Source organism: Phragmites australis, chromosome 11, assembly GCF_958298935.1.
Source record: "Phragmites australis chromosome 11, lpPhrAust1.1, whole genome shotgun sequence".
In the NCBI taxonomy this organism is placed as follows: Eukaryota; Viridiplantae; Streptophyta; class Magnoliopsida; order Poales; family Poaceae; genus Phragmites; species Phragmites australis.
This window is the reverse complement of record NC_084931.1, coordinates 31,995,113-32,021,630: the sequence shown is the minus strand read 5'-3', so window position 1 is coordinate 32,021,630 and position 26,518 is coordinate 31,995,113. Positions and strand designations below refer to the sequence as shown.

Here is a 26,518-nt window from a genome sequence, read left to right as displayed (position 1 = left end):
GTCTCTATGTTTCAAACCTAGATCGCCACTGATTTCTAAAGCGATGGCTTATTTCTGCTCACGTTTCAGCATCTACATGCTAAGAACGATGACGGCAGTGTGAATCATCACCTTCGTTCTTTGAATATTATCGGCACTAATGATTGTCTCCGGTCTTATACACCGCGTGTTATCGCGACGAAGCGTTCCATTGACAAAGCTAGAAACTCGAAGGTAACGACGAGAGCTGACTAATTCGGCCGTTTGTGCAGGAGACATGGACTTAATGTTACTCTATTGGCAATGGAAACTTGTAGAAATGGAATGGCGACCGGGATCGATTTCTTGCTGCTGCAAAACTTCAGAGGTCGAGACAATGTGGATTGGATGAGTTATAGCATCGGTTGAATTCTAGTGTTTAGGATGACGTAGAAAGCACACCAGTTGCCTATCATCGCCAACTTTAGTTTGTGAGGCTTGATGTCCAGTGGAGGCATAAGAAAGTCAAAATATTCAGGAAGACAAGGACGACGAGTACGTAACTACGTACAGACATGATGGAGAAAGCATGACGAGAGCCGAGGCAGTATAATTCTAGAACCAAACGGTTGGCGTGAATGCCACATCCATTGTCCAGAAAAGGGAAAATATTTGACCTTGCAGAATCATTTGGAGCTCGCGTATCACATTCACAGACAAGCTAGCGGCTGGCCCTTGCTGATTCCCGGTTCAGAATGCATGCATAGGATCATCGATCAAGAACTCTCCGTGTGTCAGGGAGAAGTAGACCTCCAACGATCAGGTGACGATAAAACGCGTCTGCTCCCTCCCACCCAAATTCCAAACGAGTCGCACGATGAGTATCCAGTTGGATTTCTGAAGGTTTGTACAAGAAACTTCTACAGGGCATGTGACAGCGCTCCAAAAAATATGCAGAACCTAAAGCTACCAATTTCTCGCCAGTGACATGCCGGGCATTCGACGTCGACAGTCGCGGCGGCAGGTACCGCTTCGTCAACGATCCCTTTCTCCTCCAGCGAAAACAAGGGCACGCATAGCTACGAGCAGCCGAGTACCAGCACCAGGGGACCGGGTCCCGTCAACCTGCAGACGCACACGGCACTAGCCGCTGCCGTCCGGGACACGCACACTATCCCGGCCGGTCGATTCGTAGGGCCCCGTACGCTCGTACATCGGAGACTAGAGGATGATGAATAGATAATTTAATAAATTTTTTAAAATTAATACTTTTTTATTTAGATCACTCAATGTACTTTAAAACTCAAACGAAATTAAAAATAAAGAAAAATTTTAACAAGAAAAAATCGAGACAACACGACTCCACAGATGATTTATAAACCATAAGTTTCATTTAAGATCAATCTATGTGTTTAACAGTAGAAAGATCATAACTTATAAAAAAAATAAACACCGAGTAACGAAACTCTTCAAATTGACTATCTAGATGCAAAGGAATTCAAGATCTCATCGCATAAGTGTGTGTATGAGAATTTTATACCTTTAGCAACAAGAAGAATGACCTCATAAGGTGCTGAAATTTCAAAAAAAAACTGAAAAACTTGCAAACTTGTAAGGGAACCAATATAAAAAAATTAGAATAAGTGAAATTCAAGTGTATCAAAAAAAATATAAACTTCATTATTCAAAAAGATCATACCTATTTTATAGATATTACAAAAATTTATCTCTCAAAATTCTCACCTATTACGTAGGCTAAGCACTCATCTTTATCTACTCTAAAACCCTTTTTACTCGCTAAAACACTAACTCTAAACTCTCAAATGAGATGCATAAGGGGACTCAAGTGGCTGGTTTAAATTCTCTCGTAGCCCTACCACTTTAGTATAGTAAACTTGATACTTGAGTTTTCTAACTTTTTTTCAAAATAGATCTCTTTTGTAGTACATTTCTATATACCACTAAGGGTATTTTGGTTCATTTTCTTCTCTATTCATCGGACGGTCGCGACGCTTTCACGACCTTGCTTCACCTCAACGTAAGCTTCGCAATGATGCCACGTACTCCTCCAGTCCTCTCACGTTTTTGACGCCAAACTGTGAAACTATATGTACGCTTCTCAAAGGGTGACTTGTCGCCTTACTTACACCTTAAGCAAGTACCCCGATGTTGACACGTGTATTCTGTCATACGATCATGATCGCTAGCAAGTCTCTCCCACTCTCGATCCCTCTAACCGCCTTATCATTTATACCGGCATCCCCTTTGCTTAACTTTGTCAACATGACGTCTCCATCCGTCTTCCATCTTTTGCTTGATTGCCACGTGTTCAGCGGATCACCCTTACTCCGTCCGGTCTCCTTGATCGTCCAGCACCAAGCACTTCGTTTGGCCCCAATCATCCCGCCAAGTTACATCCATCACTTGCATACTATAAAATAAGCAGACATATATCTCCAATTTTAATTCCAGATAGTTCATAATCAATATACTTAAATAAAATCTCAAAACAATTTAAATAACATCAAAACTCATACAAAATCAAAGATCATCAAATCAAATAAATACCAATATTAATCACTTATTATAAATAAATCAAAATACACTTTAACTTAATTTCTCAGTCCATCTCCATCCCACTATTGCCTGCCACAGCCGCCACCGCGTCGCATTCCGGCCCGGTCCCCTCCACGCGAAACACGGGTGCCTCCTGTATATGGTTATCGCGACACAGCGAGCGGCGACGAAGAGGAACACGTGGTGTGAAACGGCAGCAAGTGTAGTAGATCCCTCGAGCCGACGGCTCGGCCCTGAGCAAAGGGGTCAAAATGTGAAGTGCCTGCATTTCTAAGCAAGTGATTCAAAGGCTCCTCGTAATAGTAATCAAACTGTTAGCTAGTAGTACTAGGCTACACTAGTGGCGAGAGAACTTTTGACTTGCTGCGCCTCGCTGGTACTGGAACATTCCTGACACCTGTGTGACAATCTGGGAAGATCTGAAGTGATCTCTACACAGTAAACTACAAGATGGCTCTGAAGGGAAACCTGCCACCTCAAGGCAAAAACGAGCTGCAAGAATATGCCGGTGCAAGAGAAGCAAACAAAGAGAAACAGGGCCTGAGCAACACAACCACCAAGTTCTACTTCTACTGGCAAAGCTCTTTTTTTTGATAAGAGGGGTGAAACCCTCGGTTTTTATATAGAAAAACCGTAACAATCATTACAGAGTTTCAACAGTTAACATCTTACACACAGCGACGATATGGATACCCCACTACTATCCTGGCAAAGCACTACTCCTTACTGTGTTAGTTTGCAGTCCTACATTCTATCCTGGCAACTGACAGTTAGTTGCCAATACATGCAGCTGATGCATTACAGCATTAGCCGGTAGCTGGGTAATCAGCCACAGTAACAAAAGAGTTCCGGCATGATGCCGATGTTGCCCAACTTCAATTGGACTAGACATGCCCCATCAGATGCTCCTTTTTACATTTCTCAGGTGCACTGAAAAAAAAGGCAGCCTTGTGGAATATGCATGCCCCGGTACCGACAAGCGCAAGGGATGGCTCAAGTGGGGATCACATACAGTTGTTAAAGGGAGATCCGACAGTTGATTGTGAACACCGGCCATTGCCGTTCTTGGGTGTGAGGGTGTCTATCTGCCTAACTTTGTTTTGCAATGCTTGTCACAAAGTCAAAGACTCGAGCTTCTGCAGATATATGTCCTGATAATGCGGCTACCTGTTAGTCTGCATGTCTTGTTCTTTTTTCATTTGAAACAATGCTCTTTTCAGCAACAGATTTTGAGGCACCTAATGATGTGTCAGCGAGGAAATTAAGGCATCAAAGTTTATCTGTAAGCAACTTTCTAGTGACAGAATCCATACAGAGAGACTGGGACACATCATAAATGTTTTGTTCGGTGAGGAAACTGACGGCATGAAATTCAGAAACTCCTCGCAATCATGTGACCCCTGATTTTTTTTCCTGAGTGCGTATGCTTCTCTTTCAGGTCAAGAACACCGGGTAGTGCTGCGGGACGCGACCTTCTGTTCATGTGATCCTCAGGATGGTACCAATCGAGAAAGAGACAGCATTGCAGCAGCAGCGAGCTCAGCTCGACCGCGTACGGCTGGTCGCTCTCCAGCTTTGCTTCGAGGACCAGCCACACTCAGGTCATCGCTCTATTGCCGCAGCAGGCGCTCGACGTATTCGCGCGCGGTCGTAGGTCCGACGTGGTGTCGTGGAATCGTGAGACGCCGCCGTCCGTCCGTGCCCTTGGCGTGCTCCACCCGCGCTCGAGGCGAGGCGGGAGAGGGACACTGCGGCCGAGGCGGTGATGGCGTGGCGCTGGGGCATGGCAGTGGGAGGCACAGGCGCGCGCGGTGGGGTTGGAATTGTGATGTTGCGCCTCCGTTGAGTCGTCGGAGATCGTGGACTGGGTGGAGGCGGAGCACCACCAGTCTGCTTCGCAGCCGACCCGACCGCCACTGGGTGGAGTTGAATGGAAGAGGAGAGTGGGGGGTTGGTGGGGCCAAGGGAGCAGTGACAGCGTTAAACGTGGGGGCGACTGCTCAACGAGTTTTTGGCGGCACCCTGCCACCCTGGTCGGTAAATCGAACCCCGACCAGGCCACTCTTTTGCAACTTTCGCCTTTGAAGCCAACTAAGCTTTAGTACTACGATTTGCATGCAAGCGTTACATATCGCTGAAAAGCTTGCCAAGTCTACTTCCTAATGCAACATTTATATATTTTTTTTTTGTCTTTTTCAAACCTACGAGCGAATATTTTCGCTAAACTAGGTATAAGACACCGTCGTACGCTCTAAAACTGAGCACCTGACTAACTACCTAGCTAAATTAAATCTGATGTGATCATCATTGCCACCCACAAGCCAACGACCCAAACACGGGGAGGAACCTCCAAGGTGACATCTCCAACGGGGATGTAACGTTGAAGACAACACTGTTGCTCATCCGAAAGCATGGATCTTGGTTTGACCCAAAGAGTACCCATGGGTGGTGGGGAAGGCACCATGATAATGCTTCTAGGGAGGGGAGCAACACTCGAGGGTGACCCCACCCATGCGTAGCTGCAACCACTAAAACTATGTAGCATACGGAGTAGCCATCGACACGTTGCACGCACCGTCCACAGGGCCATCACCAACCATTGGGCTCCCCACAGATCGAATCTGATGGGAAGAAAATAGATCAGCAAGGAGAGGAGCCCAATCGGCACTGGGAGGCCGAGACAAGGCGAGTCTCGCGAGGCTAGAAGACACAGCAAGGATCAGAACATAGGCCGATCGGACCGCACCCTCATCGCACGAGGGTATGGCAGGGCGCCACCATGATCATCGTCACGATTTCGACAGAGAGACGAGCAAGCGCCCCCTATGGAGGCGCATGTCCATGCACTACACCGACAACACTCTACCATGCGAGGGGTGATGGGGCCCACACCATCGCATGGCACCCACCCACTATGCCGATGCATATCCGGCCAAGGGGCTGGTAGCAGCCACGTCACGCCGCGCCAACTCCATCCACACCGTCTATCTGGGGCCAACCACGGGTGGTCGTTGCGGTATCGCCGGTGCCAAGCCCAATCACATCTGGGTAGGCGGCAGCCGCGCCGGATAGAGTGGTGGAGGTGATTTGACGACGGTGGAGGTCGCCCTCGTATCGCCTCTTGGGAAATCAGGCATGGGTCTCTCGAGTCCTCAGATAAATTACTACCAAGATGACATATTTTTTGGCGTCTTGGTTGAAGAGTTATGTGTGTTTTTAGTTGGCACCGCTTTAATCTCCAGTAATTTACCGATATATGGGTAACTTGACTTAACGGTTGACAATTCAAAGTAGAAAATCTCTGCCGTTATGATGTTGTCCTATATTCCAAGGTTTGTGTGTTATCCCACATGCTAAGGTTCCTGAGATCTTATTTGCTTTTGCAATCTGCATGTGTCTATTTCAACTGATAAAAAATACACACAGACAGTCCAATGCATTTGGTGAGTGGTAGTTAGAGCAACCAGAGCAAAGTAGAGCGTGTAACCCTGGTATGTCGTTTCTCATCATCGATTGTTTTCTCCTGTCAGCACAGGGAGAATCCTCAACAAACTAGTAAGAACGGCGTCCACTCTCCGGAAGATCTCACTTTCTCACCAAACCATGCATACCTGTCTTGACTTGCTGCATGTTGCCACCTACTTCTGATGTCGAAATGTGATAATATTTGAGTTGGTGTCAACGAATATCAACAGCCGAGCAAACCCTAAAGACGTCAGTGAGTGTCCAACCAAAAAAAAAACGTCAACGAGCTCCAAAATGGAGCAAAATGCATAATAGAAATGGGCAGTAAATATGAGTGGACGTCAGTAAAACGTCCTTACTGCAAAATAGCGAAAGCTTCACCATGGACTGTATGATTTTACCTATTTTTCTTTGATCCATTGTAAGGCCGAAGTAACGGATTTGCTTGACAATGCCAAAACCACAAAAATTCACTTAATTAATGCTATGTTTTTTTTTTTGTAGAAAGATACGCTATAATACTAGTAGCTAGCACTTTTCATCTGAAAACTACGGGATTTTAAGATAAAACAACACATGCAGTGACTTACCTTGAGAGGAGTGACAGATCCAACATGTAATCATTGGTGTTAAGTGACACCAATGACTTACTACTAATACTAGATAAACTCAAAACACAATTAACAAATACATTTATAAATAAGTAATAACCCTATGTTCTAACATAAGTGACACGAATAATGTTTTTTCTTTGGATCCACCCCGACGGAGAGAGTACCAAGTAAGCTGTAATTCCCACTGAATTTACCAATCATAGGGATGTCGTATTCAAGTTTCGTTACTGTCAGAGTGTCAGTATGACTTCAGTGATAGAAGTAGAACAAACCAAAGAATGAACGCAGCCGTGAATACGTCAATGAAAAATCTTTGTAGGACACATTACTGAAAGGTCCCCGGACGAATCGACAACGAAGCTTCCGCGAACCGATGCTTTTGTCACGGTCAACTAGACAACTAGGCTCCTTCTTGTCGTGCTCGTGAAGTCTCCGAGTCACTTCACAAGAGATTATTAGACATGCTTAAGTGCGATTAATATAAAATGACACGGCCCGATGACCATGAGCTCCAAAATTGATTGACTATGATCATCTGGTACGTGCTAGGAAAATTAATCGAAGCAAAGGCTTGTTAGCAAAGGTTGAGCTCTAATTTTTTTTGGAGTAGTTGATTCCTAGTTTGAAAAATTATCAGAGCTGGATATATGGATAGATGAGAGTCTTTAATTGAGACATCATATTATTTTAGATTAAAAATAGATATTTAAATTATTTTATTTCATTCTATAAATTTCAAATTCTATATAAGTCTCAGACCTAGAGGATACTAGAAAAAAAGTTTATTTACAGGCCCTTCGTAGAAACATGTTTGTAACGTGACACACGGGGTCATAGAGAAACCTGCAGAGGTTCCTTGCGTCCACACGCGTCTCTCCCCACTGGCCTTGTGAACGGGTCAAGTCGGAACATGTGGCGCATGCAATGCAACTGCAAGACCATGAACTGGTCCGTGGGCTCACATGCGGCACCTTATAGTCGATCTCATCGCTTTCGGTGTAGAAAAAGGCGCATTCGCTCATTATTTTTTGAGAGCATATATGAAGGCGTAATACATGCTACCTTGTACACTAAACATCCATTGGCACCGAGCTAGTATTGCATTGTGGTATGTGGAGTAGCAGCTTTGTACATCCACGGTCATCAGCGGCCACTCTCCTACCGGCTGCCACTCTCCTGTAGCTCCCCTAAGCACCCTTTATTTTTTTAAGAGAAGAAAAAGAAGAGTAAGATAAGGTGGTGGAGGAGGAGAATAAAGAAGATAAAGCCTCTCTGTCTTTCGCTACTGATTGCTAGTGTACTATACGAATGAGATTGAGCAAGAGCTGTGACTTTCATCTTGACATGACAGAGCCACATCATTTTCACTAGGGTTGAACACGAAAACTGTAAATCCCGTTTTACCGGAGCTCATTTTCGAAGTCGTCCGCTCGAAGCAGCCTGAAACGATGTTTCGAGGAAATGAAAATAAAAATCATAAAAATTCATGAAAACAATAATGGAAATGATTTTGGGCTCTTTGGATTGTTTTTGGCTTTTTCCGTTTTAGAGCGGAAATTATTGCCAATAATTACCGTTTCTCCCCAGCTCACATATATCGAAGTGTCAACACACAAGGGCCTAAGCCCAAGCGACCAAGCACAACAGCTAACCCATGTTCCACACTTCGTCAATCTTCCACCAGCCGTCTCTATCGATAGTTATGGCATAAGGTTTCATTCTTTTTTTATGCTTTTTCGACTCATGACGAAGGTAGAACTTTTGTCTCATAGTGACTTGAAGGACATGCTATTATCTATGCATAACCTATAAGAGTATGACTGTTCATTATTTTTATTAATATCTATGATAATATATTTGTTACCTTGTTAAGATGTTAGTACTTTTTTTAGTCGTGCTAGTACTATATTTGTTATAGAAAATTTATCTGCTATAGTTCGGTGCTTCGTATTTGAGTTATTAATTTTCGGTTGATACCGGCATGTTTTCGTTTTGATAACAATATTTCCGATTTTTCATATTATCAATGTCCTATTCGTTTTCAGCGTTGTTATTATTGACTTGGTTTTGGAAAAAGTGATTTAGACCTTTTTCGATGGTTCCCGTACCGTTTTCATCCTTTGTTTTCACGCCGCGTCTACTTCTCCGGGACATCGACTCTAAGCGGTACACAGGGACAAGCGTATCAATTAGCTGAGGTTTTCTGAGTACAATCGACCAAGGATAATTTACATCTATATCATACTAATTTACATGTAATGCACAACAAAACACCAGCTATAGACTATAATCACTCGAAGAAAAAAGAAAAGGGGAGAAGAAGAGCATGAACTACGCTAGCAACAGATCGAGCGGTGGACCTCCAGTCGTGGATGAACTCAATGGAGAGCAATGGACACTTTCGTGCAAGAAAGACCCCATGGACTGAGCTCGATCTCTTATGTCATGGTGTTGCAGAGACCCTGTGGCTTGGCGTGGGCGTGTTCGGAGGCAGCCCCCCACATCTCGGCCATGTTCGGGAAGTAGCACGCGGAGAGCTCCAAGGTCCTGTCCTGCAGCCCCCCGAAGAAATCGCCGTACGGGAACAACTGGTCGCCGCCAACGAGCTCGGGCAAGAACACGTCGTCCAGCGCCACGGCGTGACTCGCTGGCTCGGATGCCCAGACGCCGCCGGTGCCATCCAGCGCGATGGCGGCAGGCGGCACGGGCGCGAGCTCGGTCTGCGGTTTGCACGGCGGCGCGTCGAAGTGTATGAGCCCCTGGGTTTGCGGCTGTGGCTGCGAGTACATCGCGAAGCGTACGTCGCCGCTCGAGCTGGTCACAGACGAGGAGGCGGACGCGTCTGGCGAGAGCGCCGTCGGCGTCCCGGGCGCGGTGAAGGCTCCGCTGGCGCGCGAGGCCGCCATGGCCTTCTTCTTGAGCTTGGTGTTCCAGTAGTTCTTGACGTCGTTGTCGGTCCGGCCGGGGAGCTTGGACGCGATGATCGACCACCTGGCAGCGATAGAAGTACGTGTAAATCGATCGGCAGCTCAATCGATCAAGCGCACGAGCGCAGGGGAAATTTGGAGAGTCTAGAAGGCGTCAGTGCAACCCACCTGCTTCCGATCGAGCTGTAGAGTGAGCAGATGATGTGGTCCTCCTGCTCGGTGTAGCCCCCGTGCTTGATGTCCGGCCTCAGGTAGTTGAGCCACCGGAGGCGGCAGCTCTTGCCGCAGCGGTTCAGCCCTGAACCACAAGGGGGGAAATTTGCTAAATTAGTAGATTTACAAACACAATTATCGAAAACTGCATGGCGACATTAGCAGCCGACCCAAGACGACTGCTAGACCATGATGATCGGGATGCAGTGCCGCTCATTCGGTACGCACGAGACGGAAGTCTACCTGCTTTCTGCGGAAGGGCGATCCAGTTGCCGCCGGTGCCGTTCAGCTGGACGTAGCTCCGCAGCTGCCGGTCCTCCTCCGGCGACCACGGCCCTCGCTTCACTCTCGCCTTGTCGCAGCACGGCGCGCGCCCCATATATGCGATCACAGCTCGGGACGGCAGCCACAGAGGAAGCAAGACAAGAGACAGCACAGGCAGGCAAGAGAGTTCGACGCGGCACACGCTGGGCCACGAATTTTATAGCGAGCGCGAGTGGCGTTTCGAGTGGGACCCGCAGGTACGGACGAGCCGTCCTGGCCTGCTCTCCGATTGTCATCGCGGTTCTTTTGACCAAACGACTCCTCGGTGCTTTTTTTTCCCGGAAATAGCGCTCCCATCCAATTTTTTTTACAGCTGGACTCTTTCACCCAAGACTTTCATTGAAAGTCTTTTACATGAGGAGATGCGGAGGAAGGAATCGAAACCCCCGGCTCACCACGCCCATGTGGGTGTTGCCAATCGGGCTACTGCCCGTCTGCACGCTCCCATCCATTAAAGCGAAATTGGCATGATTAAAAGGAGAAAAATAAAAGATAGTTACAACTAAGAAAAATTGACATAGAAAAAAATAACATTTAGATATAACATCATAGCAAATTTAAAGGTTTGATATTATCTCTGTTCCTAATTTTACCGTGACATTATCTACCATTAGAGAAAAAACCTGAATTAGCTACAAACTTCTCAGCACGTTCACAGGAAGGCTTTTAACCTTGGGGTATGTATGGTCGATCACTTTGTTTGTACTGCTCATTATTGTTTCCATCTTATCTTGTATTTACTAATTTGAGGGTTTTTTTGTGCTCCACGTTAATTTTAAAAAAATTCTAGAAATTCTCATACAAAAAGCAAAACATCTAATCGTCGAATTAATTGATTGACTAACTGTAACTATAAATCAACACCTAGACGAAACAACATATAAGATTAAAAAACAAATCATAGAGTCTAGCCCCAAGATTACTTCTTGCCTTATCTTTCCTTACTTTTTTGTTGTAGATATCATTTGTCCAACAAGGTTACGTTAGCAAACTCCAGCTTAGTTACGTTAGCAATCAACACACTTTTCCAAATCAATTATAATTAAATATTACGAAATTAAAATAACAGAACCCAAGCATATTACGGATTATCACATAAAAATAATATCAACAAATTTATAATGTATTTAAAAATAATAATATGAGATATGGTGACGACATTAAAAATAATAATAATTTCAAAAAATCAAGAAACAAATAAAAATCAATTTGCATAACATATAACATGAAAATTATAAATTAGATCTATTCACAAATAATAAGCATGATTCCAATATTATGAACAAAATGATATTTATATTTTACATTCTAATATTTAAATATAAATAGTTGATGTATCTTAGTATATAACTGTTATTAACATAAATATCTATAATTCAGTCGTATATTAAATTTCTAACCTGCGCAGTCTCACGGATCGGCACGCTAGTTTGAGGCTAAAGTAAGTGGAAACACCTATTGCGCTCCAACCTTTGATTCCGTGGAACTTGCTTCCAAACGCTAACGAAAGGAGAAGTTGAGTCTGAACCGGCAGATCTCCTCTTTCTCAGTCGAAAAACCAGGCAAATCTACCCCAAGATGAGACATGTATGCTGTCCAACTAGCCGCAGGCTTGTTAAACTCTAGACCCGTAGCAACGCAACGTTACGTTCGAACTCCGAATCGTGCGACGATGCGCCTAGTCGTTTCCCAAGTTCGATTGGTGCTTTCGGGTTCGTCTTACGAGCAGGCGGCACCGCACCGGGGGCGGTGGTCCAACACCAGCTCTCCGAGCAGTGCATGCATGAATCATGGCGGCCTGGGAGCGAGGCAATGAGCCAGGCGTTCTTGGCACTTGCTCGGAAGTTCGTGTGCGGCCGGGACCAGCAACTATAGTAGGGATGTTAATAGTGACCGATCTCTGATTTCTTGTGCGGAATTTCTTTATTAGCGGATGAGAATTAGGAGATTTTATCCTCCACAAACTCATACAGGGACGGAAACAGTAAGGCGCTATCTGTCCCCGTTACTCGCTATATCCCGATATCTTATATATACACGTTTTCTTAGTATATAAATGTATAAATATTATATTACGTAGTGTAAATAATAAATTACTCTTATTCTTTTTATCTAATCTACGATATTTAATTAATCTTGTATTAATTATCCTTTTATACATCAAGAAATTACTTATTTATATTACATACATAATATTAATATATAAAATAATCAAATATTATTTAATTTTACATCCTTATTGTAGATTCGATTCCCTTAAAATTCTCTGCGGGAATGAAGGTGGAAAAATATTCCTCCTATAAGTAAATGGAGATAAGAATGAGAAAGTATTTCACGACGGAGATTGACCCGTTGTCATCCCTAAACGCGAGTCGCATGCATTTCGCGTCGCCATCGCATGGTTCACGCTTGGTAACGGCTACCCTTTTATATTGTTTTCGACGCCATCACCAGGGCCCGCGCGTCGCAAGACGGATGGGCTGGAATCATTTGATGGGTCGCGAAGGAGAGTAGGCCGAGCTGACATGATGCAGTATTACCACGGGCCGCCACTGTGGCCTTAGCCCAGCGGTCAACCAGTTGTTGGGCCTTCTGCATGCATATATAAATTTATATATTTCCTCGTAGAACAGAGCAATTGCATTAGAACTTTAACATATTGGCATGCCTACAGACTCAGAATGAAGCATTGCTACCGAGATTTCGTGATACATTGCCTCTATAAAATATGGGCGTTGCTATTCCTTAGTTGACGAAGATTGATCATCAATTTATGTTTGGACAGCTCTTATCTTATCTTTTTTTCTCCTACTTGTGTAACTATACCTCTTCTTCACATCCACAGGTAGGTCTTCTTGCCCTGCATACCTCCTCTCATCTCCACCCTTACCACTCCCACTGTACTAACCCGATTTTGTTAGGTTGCATCCTTGCTTCCTCTGTCATGATACAGTCTATCGGCCATCCTTCGCCATCACTATAAACTCTAGAGCCCTAGCCCCGTCACCGTCACCATGTCCACACCGTTACATGAAGAATAGCACAAAACAAGGCATCTGAGCTTAGGAAGCGTGGTAAAATATTTACGCGTAGTACTTCCATCAAATTTGCAAAAATCAAATGCGATTAAGAACTTAGGAGGTGTTTAGTTGTGCTGTTTTAGCCTGTAATCAATCCACAGGGCTACCTGATAGCGTTACTTCTCGTTTGATTGGGCTGGCCTATAAATGCGTCACAGCAAGATCGGATATTAGGCTGTGGAATGTTGATATCGCTCACCTCCCGGTGTTGTAAAATTGTGTTACACATCGAATCTGGTCCACTCCTCGCCTCGGCTCAGTCGTGTGACCCTTCTCCTCACCTCGGCTCTTCACGAGGTCGCACGCGACGACCGATTCGCACCCACCGATGACTCCTGCTATTTCTGCCACATCTTCGCTGGTGAGGAGCACCCATCGCTCTCTCCCGCTCCCTCTCCTATCCCTCTTCACCCAACCTTCTTCCCCAAATCCTAACCCTTACATGTGTTCTAGATTTTGAGGAGATTCTTGATGAACGGCAAGCTCTACGAGAGGGGCTTGAGGGTAAGATGACCTACATCAATTGGATTGGAGAAGATCAGGTCTGTAAGGTGTGTATGTTTTTTCTTTTGTCAGTCCTTTCATGTTTTCCCCTAAAGCAATGGGTTGATGTGGAATGGGGGCGCTCTCACCAGATCTAGTCATCGGTGTTGAAGAAGAAGCAAGAGGTCGCGGACACCGGCATGGCCATATCCTCCCGTTGCAGCGCTACGTGGGTCTAGACCTTGAGCCCAGCTAGCACGACCAGCGCCCTACAAAAGCTACTGTGCGTGTCGATGATGCGGAGGAAGTCGTCGAGTAGTGCCTTCGTCCAATTTTTCATTTCCAGCGTGGGAACCAAACAATACCAGTCTTTGATTACTTTATTTGCGATATTGGTATTTTCTAATACGTTCGCGTTTGTATTATAATTTCTGAACCAAATACCACCATAGTATTACCAAATGCCAGCGCAACAAACGAAAGAGAAAATATTCCAGCTGCTGCAAAACCAAGCAACAAATTCATCCTCGAAAAGCCCAAAGCGCACACTCGCTCGTTCACTGGACCGGCTCCATGCACTAGTAGTCCAAGCGTACGACCAACGGGCTGCTCCTCCACACCCGCTGCCCATAGACCAGGTTCACCCGCCGATCCCTCTCTCCGATATCTCCACCCACTTATTCCTCCACCCCCGCCTCACTTCCCTGATCCCCCTCTCCTTTCTCGCGGAGCCGCCGCAACCAACCCAAAGTCTAACCCTAGATCCAGCCCGCGTCTCCGGCGATCTCCGGCAATGGCGTCCCGCCGGGTCGCGTCCTCCCTCCTCCGCTCCGCGTCCCGCCTCCGCGGGGCCTCTCCTGCCGCGCCGCGCCCCCGCGCGCCGCCGCACCGCCCGTCCCCGGCTGGGTACCTCTTCAACCGTGCCGCCGCTTACGCCACTTCCGCTGCGGCCCAGACGGCGCCGTCCACCCCTCCGCCAGCGACTGGGAAGACCACCGGCGGAGGGAAGATCACCGATGAGTTCACCGGTGCCGGCGCGATCGGTCAGGTGTGCCAGGTGATCGGCGCCGTCGTGGACGTGCGGTTCGATGAGGGGCTCCCGCCCATCCTCACGGCGCTTGAGGTGCTCGACAACAACATCCGCCTCGTGCTCGAGGTGGCGCAGCACCTGGGAGAGAACATGGTGCGCACCATCGCTATGGACGGGACCGAGGGGCTCGTCCGCGGCCAGCGCGTCCTCAACACCGGCTCCCCCATCACCGTAATGACACCCGCCATTTCCTCCTATATTCCTGTGGTGCATTCCATTTTGTGGTGATTCTGCTCGATCTGATGAAATGTGTATCTAATAGCGTTAGATTTGATCCGGGCTTACAAATCTGAGTGGTCAGTGATGATATTTTATATCTCCTGCCGTGAACTTTTTATCGATAGATTATTTGTTGTCTTGTGGTTGAACGGCTTATTAGCACATCTGTATTGCTAAGAGTTATTTTCATTCATTAATTTTCAAATACTGTTGTTGTGTGCTGGTTTGTGGTGGCATTTACATATATAATGGAGAATATTTTACATGTGGTCTAGTGGTGTTTACAATTTCATTGTCTTAAATTTGTACCACTGTCAGGGAAGTTGAAATCGCAATCAGCTACAATCTGCTTCACTGTGTTTCCTACCTTCAAAGCTATTCCTCTTTGTAGGTTCCTGTCGGCAGGGCTACACTTGGGCGCATTATGAATGTTATTGGCGAGCCAATTGATGAGAGGGGTGACATAAGTAAGTGGCTGGACTTATGAAATATTTTTGTTCTACATTTGCGTGGAAGAGCTTTTGTAATGGTGTTGTATTTTTCTTTATTGTAGAGACAAACCATTTCCTCCCTATTCATCGCGAAGCCCCTGCTTTTGTTGAGCAAGCCACTGAACAACAAATTCTTGTTACTGGAATTAAGGTAGGATTTTTCAGTGCGCCTTCTAGAGCTTTTGAATTGTTCAGGAGTCTTCGAATTCATTGTGGTAGCAACAGAGCGTATCTGCTTCCATGTCCTGAATGATGATTGTGTCATGATTGTTCTTTTTCTTGCAGGTTGTGGATCTTCTTGCGCCCTACCAAAGAGGTGGAAAAATTGGTCTTTTTGGTGGTGCAGGAGTGGGTAAAACTGTCCTTATTATGGAGTTGATCAACAATGTTGCTAAGGCCCATGGTTGGTATTGTACTCAGTGCATGGTTATTTTGCCCAGTTGCTTATTTATTTGGCTGATTGTGATGACTGGTTCGTTCGTATGTTAGGTGGTTTTTCTGTGTTTGCTGGTGTTGGAGAACGTACCCGTGAAGGCAATGACCTGTACAGGGAAATGATTGAGAGCGGTGTCATTAAGCTAGGTGACAAGCAGGTAATTCATGTGATTTCTTAGTTTCTTTGTGAAGCACGCATATCAAAGCTACCCTTTTCTTATATATATTGGTTTTTGTGGCAGAGTGAAAGCAAGTGTGCTCTTGTCTATGGGCAAATGAATGAGCCCCCAGGTGCTCGTGCTCGTGTTGGGTTGACTGGTTTGACTGTTGCTGAGCATTTCCGTGATGCTGAAGGACAAGATGTGCTTCTGTTTATTGACAACATTTTCCGTTTCACTCAGGTAATTTCTGCAGGACATTTGCTTGGTCTGGAAAATACAAACACAACATGTTTATTGCACTAAAGGCATTAGCAAATAAAAAAGCTGCTTTTTGGGTGATTACCTTTTCTCTGTCATTGTTTTAAGGCTGCACTGATGTTAAATCTGGTGGCATTGTTGGTGTCTCTTGATATCAGGCAAACTCTGAGGTGTCTGCTCTTCTTGGACGTATTCCCTCTGCTGTGGGATACCAGCCAACCCTGGCCACTGATCTTGGAGGACTGCAGGAGCGAATTACGACAACAAAGAAGGGTTCGATTACTTCTGTCCAGGCTATCTATGTGCCTGCTGATGACTTGACAGATCCTGCTCCTGCTACTACCTTTGCCCATCTTGATGCTACGACTGTGTTGTCACGACAGGTTTGTCCACTTGGCGTAGTAGGCCGGTACATTATATACATGTTGTGCTCATTATGATTTGAATGTGCTTCATTTGCAGATTTCTGAGCTTGGTATTTATCCTGCTGTCGATCCACTGGATTCCACATCCAGAATGCTTTCTCCCCATGTGCTGGGTGAGGATCACTACAACACTGCTCGTGGTGTTCAGAAGGTTCTTCAGAACTACAAAAATCTTCAGGATATTATTGCCATTTTGGGTATGGACGAGCTCAGTGAGGATGACAAGTTGACGGTCGCACGTGCAAGGAAGATTCAGCGTTTCCTTAGCCAGCCTTTCCATGTTGCTGAGGTTTTCACGGGTGCTCCAGGGAAGTATGTGGAGCTCAAGGAGAGCGTTAAAAGTTTCCAGGTAAAAGCTTAACCGTAGTTATCATTCAGAAACTTGCAGTTTGGAAACAGTGTTGTCCTCACTTTGCTTTTTTCTTAATGCTAATATATGCACTTGTAGACAACACATGGTGCTAGCTTGGCTTACTTGAGCTTGACCATATTTGTTTTTCTGAATTGCTATGGGCTTTGGTTGTTTTGTCTACTGAGTGAAGCAGCAACTCCACAACTAGGAAGTATGCATAGACTCCTAGCGCTGTTCTTTGAAACCTCGTTTTCGGTTTCACCGGACAACACATGGTTCTAGCTTGGCTTACTTGAGCTTGACCATATTTGTTTTTCTGAATTGCAATGGGCTTTGGTTGTTTTGTTTAGTGAGTGAAGCAGCAACTCCACAACTAGGAAGTATGCATAGACTCCTAGCGCTGTCCTTTGAAACCTCGTTTTCGGTTTCACCGGACAACACTATTACATTCTATCAGCTATCTACTTGTTTCATGATGATGCTTTTGCTCCTAGAATTATTGTTAAGTAATGCAGAACCTTTTCACGTTGCACTTTACCAAGAGATCCTGTAATGTGCAGGGTGTTTTGGATGGGAAGTATGATGACCTCTCCGAGCAGTCATTCTACATGGTGGGAGGCATTGAGGAAGTCATTGCTAAGGCGGAGAAAATCGCCAAGGAGTCTGCTTCATAAGGGGATTTCTTGATTTGTTGAACCCTGTACAAGTTACATTTTTGGATTTAAGCTTATGATCTCTCGCAATTAGGGAAGGATGAGCTGGAGTCATCTCCTGCTGACGGATGCTTGCTTCTTTTTTTTCTTTTTTTCCCCCCTCCACTTTACACGCAAATAAGCAACTGCAGTGACATTGATTTTGGCTGTACCAAAATTACTTCGACTCCAGAAACTTATGCCCCTTGTAATGCAGATCCATCGGACCATGAAGTTATGACTTCTGGTTGGTAAATTGTGTTGTCTTCAGGTTTTGCAACTGTTATGGTCTGTAGGTGGCCTGGTGCTTTGTTTGTTTGATGGCTAACTGTGAAAGCATTTTTTCCTTGAAACTGGCTCAGCGGTAGTTAATTTTCCCTTCTAATCTGTGCTCTTGTTATGTTACTAAGCTCGGTAATTATAAAGGTGTCGAGCTTAACATTATTATGGTTTCATTGTGCAAATACTGGGGTGGCCTTTAGAGTACGTGAGTACTGTAGTTTTGACTTACACTGGTTGAATATTTTTATTTATACTCTATTTGGATTTATTGAATGCCACAAAACATGGCAAAATCAGTTGCTTAACTCTTGTTTTGGATGATTTCTTCCCATATTAATGACATTTCAAATAGATCGAAGCAAATGACTGAAAAAAAGGAAAAGAAGTGTCTTTGCTGGACCTCATCATCTCATGCCCACTAGGCTGAAGAGAAGTTACGGCCCAATAGCGCAGGCCCAGCTTACTAAACCTCGAGCACGGTATCGGACAATTCAAGGATTGACCGAGCCCCCCATCTTTACCGTCAAATTTCTAAATCCAAATAATTCCATATTCACATTTGTCAGGTGTACGGAATCAACCAAAATTACAACCAGTGGCGGAGCCAGTACAAAATTTTAGGAGGGGCTAAGGCTCAACAGGTAAAGAAGCAATCATGTAGTTTAAACTTTCAAAGCATTGTTTTACACAATCTTAATAGGAAAAAAAATGCAAAACACATTAAGAAAAAACATACCACTAATTAAACCCAATATTCATCCATCATGACAATAGCTTAATATTCTTTAATCTTTATGATGAGAGATCTGTATACAAACATAGTAAAATAGCGATATAAGAACTTATTTCTAGTTTCAAATAATTATGAATATTAGAAGACAAAAGTGAATAGAGTGTACCACTAATTTAGTTTGAGGCATTAACATATAACAATTTTTCATGTTTTCAAACCGTTTTATGATTTTGTTATTACTAATGCTTTTGAATATCTCCCTTTTATTGTAGTATATCATCAAGTCATTGAGCCATTCATCACCTATTTTATTACGTAAATCTATTTTGATAATTGACATCGCTGAAAAGATCCTCTTAACCGATGCTGTCTTGATAAGTTTGAAGTAAAACAACGGTACTTGAAGGTATTCAAATGTTTAATGTGATTCAAAAGTGTTTTATCTTTAAAATTGAGTATAAGTATGCCGCACTATCAAGAGAGATACGTATAGATAGACTTGAAGATGCCTCACTACTCAAAATACCAATTTAGACCAAAGAAGAGACACACAAATCACTCCACGAACACCAGAAAATTACAAGTCTTAGACTGTACGCGGAGTCTCCGGGTTGATCTGGATACTCTGGATTCTGGTGTGTCTGCCGCAGTCTCCGAGTTTAGCTCCGGTAGGGGGTGTTCAGTTAGGGATTTTGTGTTTTACCTAGACTCTTCAAGTTGACACGGATACTCTGGGATCTATCAATCATCCAGACCCTCCGGGTTGGATTCTGGATAGGACTCTTTGTTGCGCGTTAAAGTGTCAACCCGGAGTCTCCGAGTTGTCCCGGATACTCCAGATCAGTATAAAAAGCTGTGTAATGGCTAGTTTTTGGGCGACGGGTATAAATAACCTCTCACCCATACCCTTATTTGCTGTTGCTTGGGCACGAAAGAAAAATTTTCTAGAGTTAAAAAAACTCCTTCCCACTCTATTTTAGTATGAGATTTGAGAAGAAAAGTGATTTGAGTTGAGAGATTGAAAGATTGGGTGCAAGTGAGCTAAATTACATCTTGAGCGCTCGAGTTCATCGGTAAGAAGTTCATCGTCGCGTTTGTTACTATTGGAGATTCAATCCCCTAGGTGGCTAGGCGGCGCCGTCAAGCACCCAAAGTTGTGATGTACCGCAGAAAGTTTATGAAGGCTTTGATTTTACCTCCGGAAGAGAATAAATCAGGAGTGGAAACCCAAGCTCAAGTGTGAGCAAACTTGGAGAGGAAAAGAATTAAGAGAGACTCGGCTCAAGTGTGACCGAGCCCCTCAATGAAGACGTAGGAACCTCTAGAGGAGGTATCCAAACTTCGGGAAACAAATCTTGTGTCTCCTTTCTTGTATCCTTGTTCTTGAGTTCTTGCTCAACATATATGCATATTGCTTGATCTACTTGCTCGTGTAAAATTGATTGTAGATTCTTCATAGATCTACTTAGAATCATCACTTGAAACACACGACTTCATTTTGTTTGAGCTAGAACTCTTTATGCGTACTTTAATTTCAGTTTCGAGTACATTCTCTACTAAACTCAGATGTTCTAGATTTAACCCAGATGGTCCGGATTCTGTATAATCAGATTTGAATCCAGAGGCTCCGGATTGAACCCAGAACCTCTAGTGACCAATATTTTTAAGATTTTCAACTAGAGTTTCACTACATATTTTTTTGCTAGTTTTGAATAATCATTGTCACCCTAGGATTGTAACTTCTACACTTATTTAGGGAGATTGTGCGCTAGTTGAGCCTAGCATATTTAGGATTTTCATTTGTAAAAAATCCGTTAGTTTATTTTCCGCTGCAATTTTAGACCAACGGTAAAAGACAACTATTTTTTTTTTATAAAAACGTTTATTCTCCCCCCTTTAGACAACATCAGTATCCTTTTAGTTATACCTTGCATGTTTCATGCGATGAACTTGAGCTACACCGTGTTTCTTAATTTATTATCTTAGTAAGAATTTTGATTTTTTCATTATTTTTATTACTATTTTAGCTCTGATTAATTGTATTTTACATTGACTCTTTATTTATGTATTTGATTTTTATAATATTTGATTTTTTATTCTAAGATTATATTTGATATGGATTCTTTTTTTATTCTAACCCTAATTTGAATTATTATTAATTTTATTTATTTGGACTGTTTATTTAGATATTTTGCTTCTCAAACCGTATGGAAATTGAACCGATAATTTTCCATATTTTTATTGTGAATTTAGCTATTTATTAGTCATATTTGAAATGGACTATTTGGTTTTTGAATTTAGCTCTTTATTAATCGTATTTGATATGAAATCTTTGATTTAATCTAGACTATATGTGTTCACAGTAATGAGTGATCTAGATTTTTTCTAATTAACGTGGTAATTTGGTAATCTTGAGAGGAAATATTTTGACTTTTTTTAACACTCAAATAATAATATAAAGATAGATGCAAAGAAAGCACTTTCAGGTAGTACAGTTTCAGAAATCGGCAGTCTTCCAATCAAGAAGCTATCTTTCAACGCAAGTACACTCAGATCACACCGGGAAATAGCACTTGATCGTCGCCCGTGCGGCCTATCTGCCATGACACTGAAGACGAGAACCAGACTCCCAAGACATGCGCAGCACCAACTCCTAAGACGCCGATGACAGTGTGCGCTCCTCTGCATGGCAACGACTCCTGCTCTGATTGCCACAAAAACTGAACCTGTCTGCCTTGTCTATGACAAACCAGAGCTGACTTTGCTAGAGGACGTCGAGTACTCTTTTGAAGAGAGACGTCTTCTTGATGTCTATCGTGCCACTCAAGTCGCTTGATAACCAAGGTTGTCGGGATATCCATTGCACAGCTGATAGTCCGAAACCTCACAGCAGTTCTCTTGTTTAGGTCGATAGCACCACCTGCAACTGTGTTAAAGTTTCCAACCCATTGGTAGAGGAATTGCATCGTTACTCTACTGCCCCTTGTTGTCTTCAGTGTTCATCGATGAGTTTCTATTTCCTTAATCCCGCGGGTAATAAGTTGAACTGCCTTGCGTTGACGTGGTTTATTTTTTGAGAACCTTTATAGTACACCATGATACTAGATGATGAAGAGTATCATTGTTGTGATCCAATCGTCTATTTTAGTATGTATTATTGTAATTATCTTGATACTCTTAGGGATAATTACATCATTGACTGACCGAACTTTGGACCTTCATCATCCATCATCGATTGACCGACGGAGGGTGAAAACTCTAATAAATGAGATGAACAGAATAAGTGAAAGCTTATCCGAAAAATAAACTAATATTTTGATCTTCCCTAATTAAACATATAATTTACAAGTTTATCATGGTTTTTTTTCCAATCCTACCCTTATGATACCTATGATACTCTTTAATGATACCCATGATACTGATGGGCGATAGAGTATCATTGAGCTAATCTAAACCACCGGATAAAAAAAATAGACGACATGCACTCATTTAAGTGTACCGTAAAAGTCCTCTATTTTTTTTTTAGAACCGAACTCTCTTTTTAAGGCTTCATAGGGGCTATTTGATGGGGAATATGCGACGCCCAGTATTTGAGTCCTGATGGGTTCAACTTCATTGACGTAGTTTCGGAAAAAGGTATTTCTAATTTTCTATAGTGAAAGTAAAGTCAATTATAACTTTTATGTGACTGTACGAAATTAGGAATGAACTTTTTAACGGCTACAGTTCACAGACAGATTGGTAGCTTCCAGTTTAGGTCAGTCAACAATCATTCCGTCAAGAAATAGAAGTCTCGTGGTGGATGAAGCTTGCATCGCATACCCTTGGCGTTTCGATGACGCGCTTTATGCATGAAAGTAGTATAAAGGTTGTACGGTAAATCATACTCACAAACAAGTTGTGGTAAAATAGTGTAAGAGTTTCGATATTTCCTGCAAATTTACCAGCAAACTAAATATTTGTCGGAGGAACTCACAATTGCACATACCTTATAGACTTTTCAAGAAGCTGAAATAGAACTACAAGCAATAGATAACACAACATGTTGGCTAGTAGCTCAACTGGTACCAGGTGCTGAAACCACTAAGGTTAACTAAACATATAATACTAATTCCCAATCCAAACGATTCCGCAGCTCAGTCCACGCGCAGGTGCAGCGTGTTCTCAGCCTGGTATCGATTGTCATTCTGTTCACGCGATCACGGTCACCCCTGCAGCCTGCAGGTTCCGGGCAGCTTTGTCGGCGACATTCCGTAAATGAAAATGTGTCTTAGTTTATTTATAATAAATAATTGATAAAATTATAGTCTTAGTTTAATGAGTTTTTTTTATTAGTATGTCTATATATTGTAAATATAATTATATCTGATCAAAGGTAAAAAGAAATAGAGTTTGTGTTTTTGTCTCTGGCTTAAAAAATTTATACTTATCGGATGATCCGATGTGTAGAAAATTATATACATTATATAGTCCGGTAATCAGAGACAATACACATCAGAATTTTTTCTATACACAAGCAAAATTTGAACTGTGCACCAGATGGTCCGGTGTTCACAGGATGTGAACATTGGAGCTAGGCATGTTCAAACGTCGGGCCGGATTGGGTTTCTGGGTTAGGGTTTGAAAAGCCCGATAAGAAACCCGCAGGCCTGAGCCTGGCCCGACATTGGATTTTTCGGTTAGGCTTGGGTTTTTTCGGATTTTTTAGGTCGGGTAAGGTTTTTCGGGTTTTGGGTCTGTTACGAAGCCCGAGCCTGGTCCAACTGGAACTGCAAGCCTATGTTTTGAAGCTCGAGCTCAGCCCATGCATTGGTCGAGTTGGCTCGGGTCTGGCTTTTTTGGGCCGGGTCAGGCCGTGTTGCCCATGAACAGGCATAATCGGAATATTTTTCAGAGAGGTATGTTTTTAGTGCCAGGTGGAGTTCGACCTACCGGATGGTTCAGGGATGGAGCTCAGTACACACTGGATAATTTTTCAACGAAGTCTGTTTTTGGTGCTAGAGAGAAGATGCACATCGGATAATCCGGCGATGAGCAGAGTAAATACTGGACCATTTATCAGAGAAGTTGCAAAATAGGTCTGATGCAGATGTACTCATCGGATAATGCAGTGATGGGTTTAGTACACACTGGAGGTTTCACCGGAGAGTTTTCCAGAAGATTTTCAGCAGAGAAATCAGTGCACACACTGGATGATCCAGTGTTCAAAGACGGGTAGACACTGAAACATCCGGTGTTCATAATTTTTCATAGATTTGGTTCTTCGACAGAGATTTTGATGTTGGGATAATTAGAGATATTTTTGGAGGTTTTGAGAAATATGTTTGCTTGTCTAATATTGTACAGGTGATGGATGTAACTTGGCGGTCGACGATGTGATGATCAGGGACAAACTAGGAGTTTATTGTCGGATGATCAAAGAGACCGGGTGGAGTCAAGAGTGATTCTAACTGTGTATATAGTGGTTAAGTAAAACATGGAAGGAAGGATGAAGACGATGTGGTGACAAAGTAAAGCGAAGAGGTGCCAGTGCAAATGACAAAGCAACCTGATGGATTGGGAGTAGGAGAGACTTACCGGTGGTCAAGATCGTAAGACGGAGTACACATATCGATATTAGGACGTTTGTTTGGGGTCAAAGCAAGCAGCAGTGAGTCACGCTTTGAGAAGCATGCGATGTAATTTCGTGGTTTAGCCTCAAAACTGTGGATGGATGGAGTGCACGTGATATCATCGCGAAGCAAGAGTTGAGGCAAAGCTAAGTCATGAAGATGTCACTGCCGCTCGATGGACGGAGTGAAAAATAGACTAAAATATCACGTTGATAGGTAGGATGTCATTATAAATGAGGGACATTTTGTAAACAAGAAAAATTAAGGACTAAGACACATCTTTAGTCCTGTAAATAGAGGATTAGAGCTATAGGGGAGTCTTGAGCCAACCATTTGAGAGTCTAGTGATAGTTTTTGGAAGAGAGAAGGGGATAGACTTAACCTTTATAATAGGTAAGAGTTTTTGTGAGAGAAAAATATTTTTTTAATTTGTCTAAAATAAGGCTGAACTCTGTGCTTACTGAAATTAATTTTTCGCATGAGCTTGTGTTCATCTCAATCTAGTTTCTTTCTTTTAGTTTCCTTATCTCTCTTGCAAGTTTTCTTTTCAGTTATGATTTTTCTTTTTCTTTTTGAGTTGTAGTTTTTTCCACTCTTATGAATTTGAACTTTTTTAGCTAAGGGTATAAAATACGCGTATAATAATATAAATTTGGGTCTCGTATTTCTTTACCGGTGACCATCCTTTTGAGTTTATTTCAAAGTTATAAGTTTTTTTTTTCTATTATGATTATAAAATAATCTTAAATAAAATCTTGTGTTCATATCTTGTACGTAGAGTTATCGGTTATTTTTTTATTTCATTCTATTTGTTTTTACTTAAATTTTTAGATGCATTACGTGAAACAAAGAAGAATAACATCTGATTTGAAAGGATCTGTTAAGATATCTATTTACCCTTTTTAATCATCCTTCTCGGTCTATACATTTTCACGTTGCAGATCATGTCAGCTGCTGATTAGCTTGAGGTGGAATAATTCGCGCTGTTTCCGTGCTCAACCCGCACTTATCCTTTCCGTCATTCTCCCATTCATTAACTTTTCAGGCAGGACGACTCTGTCAGTGTAGTCCGGACCTGGGAAGACTTTGTTTTGGTTTATGGAATTGGTCCTGTGTGATCCAGCATGAGTTTTATCGAGTCGTTTTGTAGGCCGATTGTTTCTTATTTCGATCAAAATGTCGGCAAATTACTTTATCCATGTTGCAAATTTCCTAGCGAGTTATTTGGTGGGTTTGGGAATTGCAGTTGGAGTCTTCGGACCTGTTCACTGCTGAATGTTTCAACCGAAATAGAAGGGGTCAATTCACGGTTCGCTCTTTGTACCAGCGTATGATAAATCAAGATACACCCTTCTCGTACAAGCTTATTTGTAAGCTCAAATTACCACTGAAAATCAAAATCTTTCTATGGTACCTACAGTGTGAAGTTCTTTTGACTAAAGATAACTTAGCCAAAATAAATTAAAATGGCAGTCAAAACTGTTATTTCTGCAATAATAATGAGACTAAAGGACATCTATTCTTTGAATTTCATTTTGCTAGATCCATTTGGAGGCTTGTTATAATTGCTACCGAAATCCATCGGTATTCCTGTATGGAAAAAAAAAACAAGAAAAAGAGGATTCTTGTTGAGGGTGCGGTTTTATGTTCAGCTATTTTGCTATGCCAAAATAATATGGTTATTGATAAAATAAAATATATTACTTTCATACAGACTGTTTTTTGAGAAATATATTGCCTGCGTTTATTGGTCATTGTTTTGTTGTAACATGAGGAGGCAAAGGATGGGACTTGTGCGGCATGCTTCTAGTTGGAGGTCATTGTCATAGAGTTATTTGTGAAGCACGGGTAGAAATTTAATAATAGACTTTGCCATGCATGATTTATGTAATTATTGTCTTTCCGTGAGCTGTGCTTGATGCTGAAGTTGTAATGAGAACTATGTTGCGTGCATTGAAGAATACAGAGGCTGGAAACTATTTTCTTTATTAAAAAATGTAAAACGAGTTAAGTTTTTTTTTCTTAGGGTTTAGAGGAACGAAGTGAATTGTTTGAGACAATAAAATAGACTTTTTGTTGAGAGAAAAAGCAAATGGACGGTCAAAAGTTGGGTTCTAGAAAATTAAT

At 42.8% G+C, this 26,518-nt stretch overlaps 2 protein-coding genes across 2 annotated transcripts; one reads left to right on the top strand and one right to left on the bottom strand.

Moving 5' to 3' along the window:
* Window positions 1-8,781: 8,781 nt before the first annotated feature.
* On the bottom strand, window positions 8,782-10,193 carry LOC133885754 (transcription factor RAX2-like). Its single transcript, XM_062325496.1, has 3 exons — window positions 9,998-10,193; window positions 9,710-9,839; window positions 8,782-9,605 (listed from the first exon to the last, which is right to left on the bottom strand). The coding sequence occupies exons 1-3, from the start codon at window positions 10,131-10,133 to the stop codon at window positions 9,053-9,055; spliced, it is 819 nt and encodes a 272-aa protein (XP_062181480.1). The 5' UTR covers window positions 10,134-10,193; the 3' UTR covers window positions 8,782-9,052.
* Window positions 10,194-14,327: 4,134 nt separating this feature from the next.
* Window positions 14,328-18,034, top strand: LOC133884808 (ATP synthase subunit beta, mitochondrial). The gene is made up of 9 exons (XM_062324369.1): window positions 14,328-14,902; window positions 15,342-15,417; window positions 15,504-15,592; window positions 15,727-15,844; window positions 15,931-16,034; window positions 16,119-16,277; window positions 16,454-16,678; window positions 16,758-17,069; window positions 17,633-18,034. The coding sequence occupies exons 1-9, from the start codon at window positions 14,435-14,437 to the stop codon at window positions 17,744-17,746; spliced, it is 1,665 nt and encodes a 554-aa protein (XP_062180353.1). The 5' UTR covers window positions 14,328-14,434; the 3' UTR covers window positions 17,747-18,034.
* Window positions 18,035-26,518: the final 8,484 nt, after the last annotated feature.